General features: G+C 36.8%; 1 protein-coding gene across 1 annotated transcript in view; it reads left to right on the top strand.

Annotated features, from left to right (window-relative positions):
• The window catches only part of UEVLD (UEV and lactate/malate dehyrogenase domains), an 86,054-nt gene that overhangs the window by 43,606 nt on the left and 26,497 nt on the right, over nt 1-15,951 (top strand). The window contains 1 exon segment of the mRNA XM_077114176.1: nt 4,046-4,148. Within this exon segment, the coding sequence (XP_076970291.1) occupies nt 4,046-4,148 (103 nt within the window).

Below are 15,951 nucleotides of genomic sequence, written 5' to 3'. Positions count from 1 at the left end.
TACCTATAGAATGACCTTCAGCATTTCTTGTAGGGCCAATCTAATGGTGATGAATTCACACAGCTTTTGTTTTATCTGGAAACATCTTAATTCCACCATCATTTTTGAAAGACAGTTTTACTGGATATAGACTTCTTGGTTGGCAGTTTTTACTTTCAGCACTTTAAATATGTCATCCCACTGCCTTCTTGCCTCCAAGGTTTCCAATGAGAAATTGCCACTTAATCTAGAGGTCCCCTTATCAATGACATGTTGGTTCTCCCTTGCAGCTTGCAGAATTTTCTCTTTATTTTGGCATTTGATAATCTGATTATATGTGTCCTGGAGTGGGTCCTTTTATCTTCTTCGGAGTTCATTGAGCGTCTTGGATATGTATATTAATGTCTTCATTAAATTTGAAATCTTAAGCTATTATTTCCTTAAGATGCTCTCTGCTCCTTTCTTCTTCTCTGGAACTCCCACAATGTATATATTGCTATTCCTGATACCTCAGGCTCTGTTCATTTTTCTTCATTCTTTCCTCTTTCTGCTTCTTAGACTGAATGATTTCAATGGTCTTATCTTTAGGTTCACTGATTCTTTCATCTGCTAGCTCCAATCTTCTGCAAATCACTCTAAGGAATATTCATTTCTGTTAACATGGTCTTCAGCTCTGTTTAGTTCCTTATCATAATTTCCATTTCTCTCTTGATGCTCTCTTCGTGTTCATTTGTTGTTTTTCTGATTTCCTTTAGTTCATTGTCTGTGTTTTCCTTTAGCTCTTTGAGCCTCTTTAGGACCATTAAAAAAAAATCTTTATCTGGTATATCCCAGATATGATCCTCCTCATTGATGGTTTTAATTCTGTAATCTTCACCTTTGGCTGGGCCATCACTTCTTGTTTCTTTATATGTCTTGTAATCATATTTGAAACCTTGGCTTTTGTTATTTTAGTATGTTGTCATTGGAATTTAAAATCTGTGGTGTCTGTTCCTTAAGCTAGTATCTAGCTAGTGTTATGACACAGCTTTCCTTGAATACCAGGAGCTTACAAGAAAAAAAGAAAAGGAGAAAAGTGTATTTCCCTATCTTTGCAGATTGACCTGTGTGAATGCTGACCTTCTGGGCTTATCCGTACATTGGGTTCTAGGAGAATAGCTCCAGGCCAGGGTGTAGGGGCCTCCCAGATACTTTATGCACGTGCTTGAAGTCTGGAACTTGTGTGTGGTCCTAGGAATTTCCCCATTTACATGGTTACAAATGTCCTCTTTTCCATGGGAAACAGTTTCCTCACAGTCTAGGGCACTGCAGTGCATGTCCTACAGCCAAAATTACCTGACCCAGGCAGCACCACATGACTGCTCTCCCACAGTATTCTGTATAAGAGCTCAGTGAGCTGCCTTCTGCAGGCAGGGCATGGATGGTCTGGGACAGTGATTGTCCTAGATTGAGCTAGGTATACATGCTCCTAGTATGTACATGAGGGTTCCTCTGCTTCCTCTGGAACCAGGACCAGGGATCCACACTGGGAGCGTGGTCCAGTTCTGTACTAAAATGCTGAAGGGATAGGGGAGGAGCCTGCCAGGGTGCCACAATGTCCTATTGCTTTTAAATAGCCTTTTCATAATCCAGTGCTTGACCTCTCACTGCAATAGTTTAACTGTTTTCAGGGGCTTTTAGAAAAATACTTTTGCCAATTCTTGCTGGTAGTTCAAAGCTTCTGTGAGTGAATGGAGGCTTGAAGTATCTCATGGCTCCATCTTGATTTAGGTGGGGCCAATCTCCTTCCAATACCATACATTTTGTTTACCCATTAATTTGCTGATGGACATTTGGGTTGCTTCTGCCTTTTTGGCTATTGTGAATAATTGCTATGCACATTGGTGTACAAATATCTGTTGAGTCTCAAGTCCCTTCTTTCAATTCTTTTGTGTATGCATCTAGAAGTGGGTTTGCCATATCATATGGTAGTTCTGTGTTTAACTTTTGAGGAACTACCAAACTGTTTTCAATACTTGCTGTACATTTTACATTCCTGTCAACAATCTCTAAGGTTCCCATTTTTCCACATCCTTTCTAGCACTTCTGTTTTTGTAATAGTAGCCATTCTGGTGAGTGTGAGGTGATATCTCATTGTGGTTTTGATTTGCATTTCCCTAATGGCTAATAATGTTCAGCATCTTTTCATGTGCTTAGAGACCATTTGTATACCTTCTTTGGAAAAATGGCTATTTAAGTCTTTTGCCCATTTTTCTACTGGGTTATCTTTTTATTGTTGAGTTTAGGGTTTCTTTATAAATTCTGGCTATTAAACCCTTATCAGATATATAGTTTCAAAATATTTTCTCCCCTCTGTAGGTTGTCTTTTTGCTTAATAATGCCCTTTGATACACAAAAGTTTTTAAATTTGAGGATATCCAGTTTATCTAATTTTTCTTCGGTTATTCAAGCTTTGTTTGTAATGCCTAAGAATCCGTTGCCTAATACAAGGTCCTTAAGATATTGCACTATATATTCTTCTACGAGTTTTGTGGTTTTCGTTCTTATATTTAGATCACTGATGCATTTTGAGTTCATTTTTATATGTGGGGTGAGAAAAAGTTCCAACTCTATTCTTTTGCATGTGAATAACCAGTTTCTCCAGCACCATTTGTTGAAAAGGCTATTCTTTCCCTATTGCATGGACTTGGCTCCCTTGTCAAAACTCAGTTGGTCACAGATGTGAGGATAGATTTCTGAACTTTCGGTTTGATTCCATTGGTCTATATGTCTGTCTGTGTGCCAGTACCACACATTTTGGTTACTGTAGCTCTGTAATAAGCATTAAAATTGGAAAGTGTGAGTCGTCTAACGTTGTTCTTCTCTTTCAAGATGTTTTTGGTTATTTGGGTTCCCTTACCCTTCCATGTTAATTCAATGATTAGCTTTTCTATTTCTGAAAAGATGGCTGTTGGAATTTTGATTGAAATTGTGTTAAATCTGTAAATTACTTTGGGTAGTATTGACATCTTAATGATATTAAGTCTTTCGATGCAGGATCATGAAGCGTATTTCCACTTTTTATGTCTTTAATTTCTTTCAGCAGTGATGCATAATTTTCTGTTTACAAGTCCTTTGCATCTTTTTTTAAATTTATCCATAGATATTTTGTTCTTTTAGTTGCTACTTGTAGCTGGTTGTTTATTAACCACCATACTTTCTGCCTGATAGTCTGGTGGATTCCTTGGTACTTTTGCCTTTGCACCAGTAAGATAGGAAAGACCCTCTGTTCCCCTAGTTCTTTACCACAAAGGTACGTGAACTCTTAAGCGTTTTCATGCTATTATTTACAGTCAGCCCATCTTGCCACTCATAGCAATCTAAAGGCATGTGGTGCATTTTCCATGAGATCCCTGGGTAGGATACACCATGATAATGGGATTTGATTTTAAGTTTATGCCTGTTGTCTTTTGTTATTTTTATTTTTTCATTAAAATTTTTTTTTATTTTAGTACATATATGCAACCTACAATTTCCCCCTTTATCTGCATTCAGATATATGATTCAGTGGTGTTAATTACATTCACAATGTTGAATGTAACTATTCAGTGTTGAATAGTTGAATGCAGCTATCACCATCATCCATTACCACAACTTTTATTTTTAAAGAGAAACTTGGCATTAGTATTGACTTTCATGGTAAAAATAAGCTGCTTAAATAAACCAAAAAACTACTTTAACCTTTCTTTCAGAATGGAAATTCTGACTTCAGAATGAAAACATAAATTCAAGAACAATAAATATATTGAGTACACTAAGTCATGTTTATTATTCACTAGCCCATCAAAAGAACATGCAGTCTGTAACTTCTGAGTTAAATCCTGTCGGATCCCAGTTATCATAGTCAAGCCTAAAGGGTCATATTATTCAAGTTCATAATAACTTCTTTCTTATATGCCACCAATATTGCTATTTTGTTACTTTTCCAGCATGGGAGGCCTCCTTTAGCCCTCACTTCTGTGTCAGTTTTAAATAGAATAACTGGTCATGTCCATTGTAATGCTATTCTTTTCTTATTGTACTACAGGACCTTGCAGACAAGATAGTTCTTTTAGACCTCTCAGAAGGAGCTAAAGGAGGGACAATGGACCTTGACATCTTCAACCTGCCTAACGTTGAGATCAGCAAAGGTCTGGTTATTCTGCTTGGAAGATGTTTGCCTTGTTTGTTCTTGTATTTGAATCCAATAATTTTAATGTTGGAAAGTAACTTAAAGATTATCTAGTCCAAAAAGAAAAAAAAAACAAAGAAAAAAAATAGAGATTATCTTGTCCAAGTCTCTCATTTTACATATTGGGAAATTAAGTTTCAAATAAGTTAAATGACTTGCCCAAGATCCCATACAGAGATTATAAATGATTATATTTACAAGGGTCAAGTGAACACATAATATTCAGATTGCGCAAGTTGAGCTACTTTTCATCTCTGACTTACACCTCACTATGTATTTGTTTTCTCTGTTTCCATTCTCATGGTATATTGGTTAAAGTACTAGTTTACAGTTAGGGAGATGGAGGTTTGCATCCTAGCTTGGTCACTTTATAGTTCTCTGATATTTCTCAGGTTATTTAATCTCTTAAAGTTTAGTTTTCTAATCTATAAAGTAGAGATAGTAATATCTACCTCATAGCATATAGCAAAGTGCAAAACCAAGATTTAAAAAAGTTCGTCATGTTGCTTTCACTAAAAATATATTAATAGTAAGTTTTAATAAGAATAAAAAAGTTTTTATATCATTAATAAATAAAAGTTTAAATGTTTTTAAAGTTATTTTCTGTATCTCATCCTTTATTAACATTTTTTTACATATATTTTATTATACACATAATATATTAGTATATGTGCATATACATATATATATATATATATACATACGTAATTATATACATGTAAGTAAATACCATATTTAGTGATGTAGTATTTTCATATTTTACTACCAGGGATACATAGTCAGAAACCTTGGGAGATGGAATGAGACATTTCAGGGCTATGTCCCCCACAGAAGCTTTGAACAACCAGCAAGAAAAAGATATTTCTAGCAGACATATCTTTTTCGGAGCTCCAAAACATTTAAAGGCCTGCAATAACAGGGTGAATGCTAAGTTGAGAAAAAGACTTTTTAAAAGTAGTGGGTTCTTATAGCGCCCTGGCTGTGTCTCTCCCCTGTCTCCTCACCAGCTTGGCCTGGAGCTGGCTCACACCCCGAGTGTGGATTCCTGGTCCTGGTTCCACAGGGAGCAAAGTGGTCCTTGTACACATACTGGGTGCATGTTTGGCCCAATCTGTCTGGTGGTGTCCCAAGGGACTTATTGTTCTAAAACTTGCCCTGCATATAGAAGCGCAGAGAGCTCTTATACAAAACACTGTGGGAAAGCATTCAAATCATATTGCCTGGGGCAGAGGATTGCTGGCTATTGGGCATACAGAAGCAGTGCCCTGGGTAGTGAGGAGACTGTTTCCTAGGGAAGAGGGGACATTTGTAACTAGGTAGATGGGGGAATTTCCAGGGCCTAAAGCACAAGGCACATGTACAGAAATTATCAGGGAGGCACCTACACTTTGCCCTGTAGGAAGTCTCATACAACTCATTGAATGGATAAGCCCTTAATTAGCACATTCTCAGAGGTCAATCAGCAAAGACTGGGAAAGATGTTTTTTTATCCCCCTTCTTTATTTTTGTGAGCTTCTGGTATTCAAGGAATGCTCAAGTCATAAAACTTATTGGATACAAGCTTAAGGAACAGATGCCACAGGGTCTAAATTTCAGTGGCAACACATTAAAATATAAAAATAAAAATATAAATATATAAAATATAAAAATGTCCAGGCTTCAACAAAAGGTTACAAAACATACAAAGAAATTGGAAATGATGGCCCAGGCAAAGGAGAAGATTAAAATGCTAGAAACCAGCAATGAGGAGGATCAGTCCTGTGACATTCTAAAGAAAGACTTAAAAAAAAAATGGTCCTAAAAATGCTCGAAGAGCTAAAGGATGTCAGGAAAAGGAAAGATGAATACAAAGAGAACATCAGTAATCAGTAGAGAGATGGAAATTATGATAAAAAACCAGAGTTGAAGGCCACAGTAACAGAGTTAAAAATTGCTTTTTGGTGTTCAACAGCAGATTGAAGCTGGCAGAAGAAAGAATTAGTGAACTTGAAGATAAGATCATTGAAATCATTCAGTCTGGAAACCAAACAAATAAAGAAAAATGAACAGAGCCTGAGGAAACTGTGGGACACTATCAAGCATTCCAAAATCCATACTGCGGGACTCCCAGAAGGAGAAGAAAGAGAGAACATTCAAGGAAATAATGACTGAAAACTTCCCAAATTTAATGGAAGTTACAAATGCACACATCCAAGATACACAACAGACTCCAAACAGGATAAATCAAAATGACTTAGGCTGTAGCAATTTAAAATCAGACTGTCAAATGACAAAGATAAAGAAAATTCTAGAAGCTGCAAGAGAAAGGTAATATGTCACTTACAAGGGAGCCTCAAGAAAATTAAGTGCCAATTTCTCACCAGAAACTGTGGAGGCAAGAAGGCAGTGGGATGATATATTTAAAGTGCTGAAAGCAAAACTACCAACTAAGAAATTCTATATCCAGCAAAACTGTCTTTCAAAAATGATTCTAGATAAACATTTCCAGATAAACAAAAGCTAAGTTTGTCACTACTAGACCACCTTACAGGAGAGGGTAAAGAAAATTCTGCAGGTTAAAAAAAAGGACAAGAGAGAATAGATTGAAGTTGCTTGAAGAAATAAAGACTTATGGTAAGGGTAATGACATAAGTAAATATATATGTCAATACTAATATATTTTTGTTTTGTAACTCCACTTCTTATTTCTACACAATCTAAAAGGCAAGTCCTAAAATGTATTGATAAATCAGTGAGTTTTGACTTATAAAGTATAAACATGTAATTTGTTGTAAGAACTACATAAAAGTGAGGGGTCCAAAGGAACATAGTTTGGGTATACCATTGAAGTTAAGTTGGTATCAAAGCAAATGAGATTGTTCTACATATAAGATGTTAAATTTAAGCCCCAATGTAACTACAAAGAAAATACTGGAGAATATGCAAACTCATAGACACAGAAATTACAGTACAGGTTGCCAGGGGCAGGGGGAATGGGGAGTTAATACTTAGGACTTTTGTTTGGGGAGATGGGAAAGTTTTAGTAATTGAATGTAATGAGGGTACCTCAACAGTGTAAAGAGGGTTAATCCCATTGAATGGTATTCTTGGGAGTGACTGAGATGGTAGAAGTTTATATTGTACATGTGTTCCCACAAGTTATAAAAAAAAAAAGAAAAAGGAAGAACAACTAAGGAGACAATGACAATTCAGTGTAATACATGATTCTGAATAGGATCTAGTAATGGAGGAGAAAAGGCTCAAAGAGACATTGTTGGGACATATGATAAAATTGGAATATAGACTATTAGCTTTTTTTTTTTTTTTTTTTTTTTTTTTTTTTTTTTTTTTTTAAGACAGAGAGAAGGAAGGAAGGATAGAAGGAAGGAAGGAAGGAAGAAAGGGAAACATTTTTAAACATTTTCTTGTTTTTTTTATTGTATTCTGTTTCTCCGTTTTTGTTACATGGGCTGGGGCCGGGAATCGAACCGAGGTCCTCCGGCATAGCAGGCAAGCACTTTGCCCGCTGAGCCACCGCGGCCCGCCCGACTATTAGCTTTTATATCAGTGTTAAATTTCTTGAACTTGATAACTGCACTTAAAGTGATTACATAAGTGAATATCCTTGTTCTTAGGAAATGTTCATGGCAGTTTTCAGTTTTGAAGAAGTATGATATACAGTCTACACACAAGTGTTCAGAAAAAAGAATTTCCAGCTCCTTAAGGGATATACTACATGAGGAATCTAAGGTGGTTATGCTGGTTTGAAAGGAAGTATGCCCCCTAGAAAAGCCATGTTTTGATATAAATCCCATTTCATAAAGGTAGAATAATCCCTATCAATACTGTATATTTGAAACTGTAATCAGATCATCTCCCTGGATGATGTGATTTAGTCAAGAGTGGTTGTTAAATGGGATTAGGTGATGACCTGTCTCCACCCATCTGGGTGGGTCTTGATTGGTTTATTGGAGTCCTATAAAAGAGGAAATATTTTGGAGAATGAGAGATTCAGAGAGAGGAACACTACAAAGCAGAGAGTCCACCAGCCAGCAACCTTTGGAGATGAAGAAGGAAAACGCCTCCCGGGGAGCTTCATGAAACCAGAAGCCAGGAGAGTAGCTAGCAGATGACGCCGTGTTTGCCATGTGCCCTTCCAGCTGAGAAAGAAGCCCTGACTGTGTTTGCCACGTGCTGTCTCACTTGAGAGAGAGACCCTGAATGTCATTGGCCTTCTTGAACCAAGGTATCTTTCCCTGGATGCCTTAGATGGGACATTTCTATAGACTTGTTTAATTGAGACTTTTCTCAGCCTTAGAACTGTAAATTAGCAACTCATTAAATTCCCCCTTTTTAAAAGCCATTCCGTTTCTGGTATATTACATTCCAGCAGCTAGCAAACTAGAACAGTAGTTTTTCACCTTTTTTTGCAGTTGATATGATAGAATGATGTAGCAAATGTGCAAAAAGTTTAAATTGGTGGATCTGGGTATCTGGGGGAGAGGGATATTGTAGAGTTCTCTGTATTGGATTTGTATTGTTTTTGTAACTTCCTGTAAGTTTGAACATAGTTCAAATTAAAAGTTAAAGATCAAAACCAAAAAACCTTGGAGGTCCATTGATTTAGAGGAGATGCAGTTTCTAAAACTTTTCTAACAGGCTCTTGTTAGGGTTAGATTGTAATATGTTGTAGTTATTTGGCTTTCCTTAAGCCCCTTGTATTTATTGACCATATTTTCCAAATACTGGGATACATGATCTCAGAGACCGGATGTACTAAAATATTAGGGTAAAAAAAGTTGAAATATTATCTATAGTTTATAAAAATTGTAATAGTTCTAGTAAGCCTCTGCATCCTTCTAGGATGCAATGAATTTAGTTTCATTCTTTGGAAGGAGAACAGTTGCTTTAATGATTTTTTTAGGCCTCGTGTAGAATATCCCTTAAGGAGCTGGAAATTCTCTTGTGCCCGTCATTTCCATGTACTGAAGTTCTTAAGGGACCTCTTAATTCTTCTAAATCACTTCAGGAGAGTCTTTAGTACATGGGCTCTAGAGGTTGTGAGGCCATTTAGGACCTGAATAAATTGTTTCTTCCTATGTGTCTCATTAACGATATTTAGCTATTGCTTCATGCAATTTAAAGAATAGAATCCTTGGAGTAGATGTATAGTACCTAGTGCCTGGCATCTAGTAGGGTCTCAATTATTAGCTGTTGAATATTGAATGTGTGCGTATCTACCTGGGACAGGGGGTGCACAGGTAGTTCAGTGGTGGAATGCTTGCCTGCCATATCATCTTAGGGCAAGTTTCACGTCCTCATTATTTTGGGCTGTACATTTCTGATAGCACTTAATTTAATTACTATTATGTGAACTAATTTAAAATATGTTAACTAGCATAACTAACATCTGTTAACTAACATCTTAGGAATATATTCTATGATACAAAGAAGTTCATTAATAGTCCTGGTATTACTAATTTGGAAATATTAGTAATACCCCATCATGACAGACAGATTATTGCATTAGTCATCCTCCATTTGTGATGTGTGTGTGTGTGTGTGTGTGTGTGCATAGACTAAATATGGAAGGATACTAAGAAACTGGTAAGAGTAGTTACTTCACAGGTGGAAACTGGGGGAATCTAGGGTGGTTTTTGACCCTTTTTTGCAGTTAATATATTTTTGAAGATCTTTTATTAACAGTACATATAGCTCTAAATTACTTAGTTCATAATAGTCCATCATATTTATTGACTGTATTTTATTGAACTACTCCCTCAGAGGTAGATTTTTGCGTGGTTTTGTTTTTTTGTGTGATTACAAGTAGCATTGCAGAGAACATTGTAATGCAAACATCTTTGTGTTCTTATCTGAGTATAACTGGTGGGACAAAGTGGAATAACTGGGTCAAATGGCATGTGTTTTTAGAATTTATATTAATAGTCTCCAAAATGTTGCACCAGTTTATGCTGTCACCAATAGTATATGAAGTTTCCTGCTTCCTTTCTCTCTATTATTACTCTTAATTTATACTGTCACTAATAGTATGTGAGGTTTCCTGCCTCCCTTTTCTCTATTATTACGCTTATTCTGTATTAAACATAGCTAATGGAATAAATGTCCTGTAGTATTATTTTAATCATATCATTTCCTGACTGAAAACACTATTATTTTTATCTCTAATCCCTTAATAATAATAAAAAACAATAGTTGCCATTATTTCAAGGAGTCAGTAATATATTCCAGGTACCTTACATATGTTCACACCATATTACTTCTCTTAATCCACTTTACAAATGAAAGAAATAAAGCTCAGAGAGATTGTGGCTTGGGTCATACAGTTACTAAGAGGCTGCGCTAGGGTTTTAAACATAGATCTGTTACCAGTTTCTTATGATTATTTCCTGGAAAAATCAATACCTATACAAGCATTAATATGTGTGTGTACTTGATATAATAGAGCAAAGTAAAATGTACTCTATAACTAGTGGCTCTTTTTTTCTTTTTTTAAAAATTGTGGTAACATAAATACAACATAAAAATTCCCATTTTAACCACTTACAAGCATACAATTCAGTGGGATTGGTTACATTCACAGTATTCTGCCTTTATCACCAACATCCATTATCAAAACTTTTCCATCCCCCAAACAGAAGCCCTTTACCCATTAACATTAATTTTCCTTTCTCCCTCTGTTCCGCTCCAGTAACATGTAATCTCAATTAATTTGCATATTCTAGTTGTTTCAGATAAGTGAAATCATACTATATCCATCCTTTTGAGTCTGACTTATTTCATTCAACATGATATTTGTGGTTCATCCATGTTGTAGCATATATCAACACTTCATTCCTTTTTATGACTGAACAATATTCCATTGTGTGTGTGTGTATGTGTGTGTGTGTATACCACATTTATTTATCTGTTGATGGACACTTGGGTTGCTTCCACCTTTTAGCTATCATGAATAATGCTGCTGTGAACACTAGTACACAAATATCTGTCCAAGTTCTGAATTCTTGCTTTCAATTCTTTTGGATATATACCAAGAAGTGGGATAGCTCAGTTTATGGTAGTTCTACGTACAGCTTTTGAGAAATTGTGGACTCATTTTCACAGTGGCTGCACCAGTTTACAATACATGTATGCATTGTTGGTTGTATTATAAATTGGTACAGCCACTGTGGAAATCAATTTTTCACATCCTTGCCAACACTTGTTATTTTGTTTTTTCTTTTTTGTAATAATAGCCTTCTTAGTGGTTATGAAGTGGTTTCTCATTGCAATATTGATTTGCGTTTCCTTGCTGACTAGTGTTGAGCATCTTTTCATGTGCTTATTAGCCATTTATATATCTTCTTTGGAGAAAGTTTATTCAAGTCCTTTGCCCATTTTTTGTTGTTGTTATGTAATCTTATTTTTTTTAACCCTTTTTATTGTATAACATATATACAAAGCAAAGAAAGAAAAAAGCAATAATTTTCAAAGCACTCTTCAACAAGTAGTTACAGGACAGATCCCAGAGTTTGTCATGGGCTACCGTACCATCCTCTCAGATTTTTCCTTCTAGCTGCTCCAGAATATAGGAGGCTAAAAGGAATAAGTATTTTTTTTAATCATCACAATCGACTTTTTTTTTCTCTTTTGTGAAAAATAACATATATACAAAAAAGCAATAAACTTCAAAGCACAGTACAACAATTAGTTGTAGAACAGATTTCAGAGTTTGGCATGGGTTACAATTCCACAATTTTAAGTTTTTACTCTAGCTGCTCTAAGATACTGGAGATTAAAAGAAATATCATTGTTATGATTCAGCAGTCATATTCATTTTTTAAACCCTCCCTTCTCTGTATGACTCCACCATCACCTTTGATCTTTTTATCCCCCTCTTTAGGGGTATTTGGGCTATGGCCATTCCAACTTTTTCATGTTGGAAGAGGCTGTCAACAATATGGGGTAGAGAGATGGAACAAACTGATGATCTGGAGAGGCTGGGCCCTCTAGGCTTCAGGACCCATCTGGTCCAGGGACCCATCTGGAGGCTGTGGGCCTTTGGAAAGTTACTTAGTGCATGGAACCCTTGTGGAATCTTATATATTGCCCTAGGTATTCTTTGGGATTAGCTGGAATGGTTTTGGTTGGGGGTTGGCAAGTTATGATAGGTAGCAATGTCTAATTGCAGCTTGCATAAGAGTGACCTCCAGAGTATCCTCTCGACTCTATTTGAACTCTCTCAGCCACTGATAGTTTAATAATTACACTTCTTTTCCCCCTTTTGGTCATGATGGAATTGTTGATCCCATGGTGCCAGGACCAGACTCATGCCTTGGAGTCATCTCCCATGTCACCATGGAGACTTTCACCCCTAGATGTCATGTCCCATGTAGGGGGAGGCCTTTGCCCATTTTTCAATTGGGTTGTGTTCTTGTGTTGTAGGAGTTCTTTCTGTATTCTGATATAAATCTTTGTCAGATATATGTTTAGGTCATCAATCCGTTTAGAATTAATATTTGTAATGGTATGAGGTAGAAGACCAACTTCTTTGTTTTCCATGTGGATATCCAGTTTTCCCAACACCATTTGTTTTTTTTTGTTGTTTGTTTGTTTGTTTAAGAAAACAAATAATACACTTAGCACCACCAAAAAACGAGTATCTTAGCTTAACCATAGGCATATTTTAAAAAGTATCCATATAATCATTGTAAAGCCTGTGTTTGTGCAGTAAGTTTCATAAACCAATTTAAAATTAAGGCAATAAGGAAAAAAATTCTACATATTCAGATAGCAAAGTTCTTAAATTCTAAGTATTAAACACTAACTTAGATACCATTTGATCAGCTGTCAAAACTGTGAATGTTCTCAAAATATCAGTTAGAAAGTTCTTACAAATATCTTCATTGCTATAGTAATGACCTGTGTTACTAAATATTTTCCTGATTTCAGGAAAAAAATTATATATATATAATTATATACATATATATATATATATATTTTTTTTTAAAGGGTGTTCTAGTTTGCTAGCTGCCAGAATGCAACACACCAGAGATGGACTGGCTTTGAATAAAAGGGGATTTATTTCATTAGTTCTTCAGAGGAAAGGCAGCTAACTTTCCACTGAGGTTCTTTCTTACGTGGGAAGGTACAGGGTGATCTCTGCTGGCCTTCTTTCCAGACAACAGCTTTCCCTGGGGTGATTTCCTTCTGCATCTCCAAAGGCCTGGGCTGCATTGGTGACTGGGCACACAGCATACCCAGTGACTGGACCAGGTGAAAAGACTGAGATCCCACATAGAACTGTAAGTCCCCCAAGCCATGAAGACTGGCGCCCCTCCCCCACGGACATGGCAGGCTGGTTCCCCAAGGCAAAAGGAAATAGACTTTACTATCAGCAAGGGCTTAGCTCTACCAAGCTCCAGTTGTGGAATTAACAAATTCTAACTACTGAAAATAAGCTCCCAGCACAGATAAACCTGCAATAACCACTAAAAATACTAGGAAATTTTGCCCTGGAAGAGGGGTGGGGGGTGGGGACGGAGGCTTTTTGAATCTGATAGCACAAAATACTGCAAAAGGGCTAGACCCCAAGAAAAGGGGGCACACAGAGCCTGGATATATGTAGAGCAATGTACCAACTTAAGCTCTTGATTGACAGACCCGAGGAGTGGGGTGGGGGTGAGGTGGTCCTGTTCTGTAGTCTTTTTTTTTTTTTTCTGCTTCTTTTCTACTCCTTAACAGCTCATTAGATAGAACTGGAAGCTTTCTTAGGCGCTAGTACTTCCCCAGGCAAGGGAGGAATTAAGCTTGTGTGAGAGAGGAAGTAACTAGTCAGGTGAAAGGAGTTAATTCCCTAAAGGTTGTCTCTTCCTTCCCCAAGAGAAAGGTGAGGGCCTGTTCAAGTGGAATTAAAAGGAATTCAGGCCCCAGGGACTAGAAAACTGAAGCAATTAATGCCAACCTACAACCTCACCTCTGTCTCAAGCATGCCCCCAGCAGAGAGATTCTGTTGAAATTAAAGGCACCACATCACCTTACACTGGTGGAAAGCCACAGGATGACAGGCACCACATGCAGGGCCTGATAGGTAAAGCACAGAGTCCAGCAGCTTCACAGGAAAGTCTGACAACCTGCTGGGTCTCACTCTCAGGGAAAACTGATGCTGGTGACTCTTTCTTCCTGAGATGTGGGCTAGTCCAGTCTGGGAAAATCTGAATGGGGTCTATAATATCTGAGGAGATCTTCCTCAAAAAAAAAAAAGGGCTCCACATAGGCAGTGCAAGAAAAACAAAAACAAAAATGAAAACTTATGATCATTTAAACAGAACCTATGCTAGATGTCTAGAATAAGCTGAACTGAATGGCAAAGAACAGATAGAGAACAAAGCCATCCAGTAAGAAAATCTTAGGTAAAAGAGGGAAAACAACCTCCAGAATAAACTAATTAAGGAAATTAAATGCCTGGATGCCAGCAAAAAATAACAAGTCATACTAGGAAGACTGAAGATATGGCCCTGTCAAAGGAGCAAACCAACAATTCAAATGAGATACATGAGTTGAAACTAATTCAGGATGTTCAAACAGATGGAAAATCTCATCAAAAATCAAACCACTGTGTTGAGGGAGGATATAAAGAAGACATTGGGCAAACAAATGAAGAACTTGAAAGTTTGAAAAAACAAATAATAAAGCTTATGGGAATGAAAGGCATAATAGAAGAGATGAAAAAAAAACAATGGAAACCTACAACATTAGATTTGAAGAGGCAGAAGAAAGGATTAGTGAACTAGAGGACTGGACATCTGAAATCTGACACACAAAAGAAAATATATGAAGGGTGGTGCAAGAGTAAAGGTAAGGGTGCAGTGGTAAAATTCTTGCCTGCCAGGTGGGAGACCTGAGTTCATTTCCTGGAGCATGTACCTCCTCTCTCCTACCTCCCCCCAAAAATAGAAAGAAAGAAAATATAGGGAACAGAATGGAAAAAATTGAGCAGGGTCTCAGGGACTTGAATGACAACATGAAACACACAAATACACATGTTGCAGGTGTCCCAGAAGGAGAAGAGACAGGAATAGGAGAAAGACTAATGGAAGAAATAATTGCTGAAAATTTCTCATCTCTTATGAAAGATGTAAAATTACAGATCCATGAAGCACAGCATACCCCATACAGAATTAATCCAAACGGACATACTACAAGACACTTGGGAGTCAGATTGTCCAATGTCAAAGAGAGAGACAGAATTTTGAAAGCAGCAAGAGAAAAGCAGTCCATCACATACAAGCGAACCCAATAAGATTATGTTCAGATTTCTCAGCAGAAACCATACAGTCGAGAAGGCAGTGATATCATAAATTTAAGATTCTGAAAGACAAAAACTGCCGAACAAGAACTCTCTATCCAGCAAAACTGCCTTTCAAAAATGAGGGGGAGATTAAAATATTTTCAGATAATCACTGAGAGAATTTGTGGCCAAGAGACTGGCTTTACAAGAAATACTAAAGGGAACACTACAGGCAGATAGGAAGAAGCAGGAGAGAGAGAGGTTGGGAGAAGAATATAGAAATGAAGACTATCAGTAAAGATAAAAAGAGAAAAAAAATAGATATGACATATAAAACCCAAAAGACAAAATGTTAGAAGAAAAAGTACTGCCTTTGTAGTTATAACATTAGATGTTAATGGATTAAACTCCCCAATCAAAAAAACACAGACTGGCAGAATGGATTAAAATACAGCACTTATTTATATGTTGTCTACAGGAGGCTCTTTTAGACCCA

This window comes from Tamandua tetradactyla, chromosome 8, assembly GCF_023851605.1.
Source record: "Tamandua tetradactyla isolate mTamTet1 chromosome 8, mTamTet1.pri, whole genome shotgun sequence".
Lineage (NCBI taxonomy): Eukaryota > Metazoa > Chordata > Mammalia > Pilosa > Myrmecophagidae > Tamandua > Tamandua tetradactyla.
This window is presented reverse-complemented; position numbering and strand designations above follow the sequence as displayed.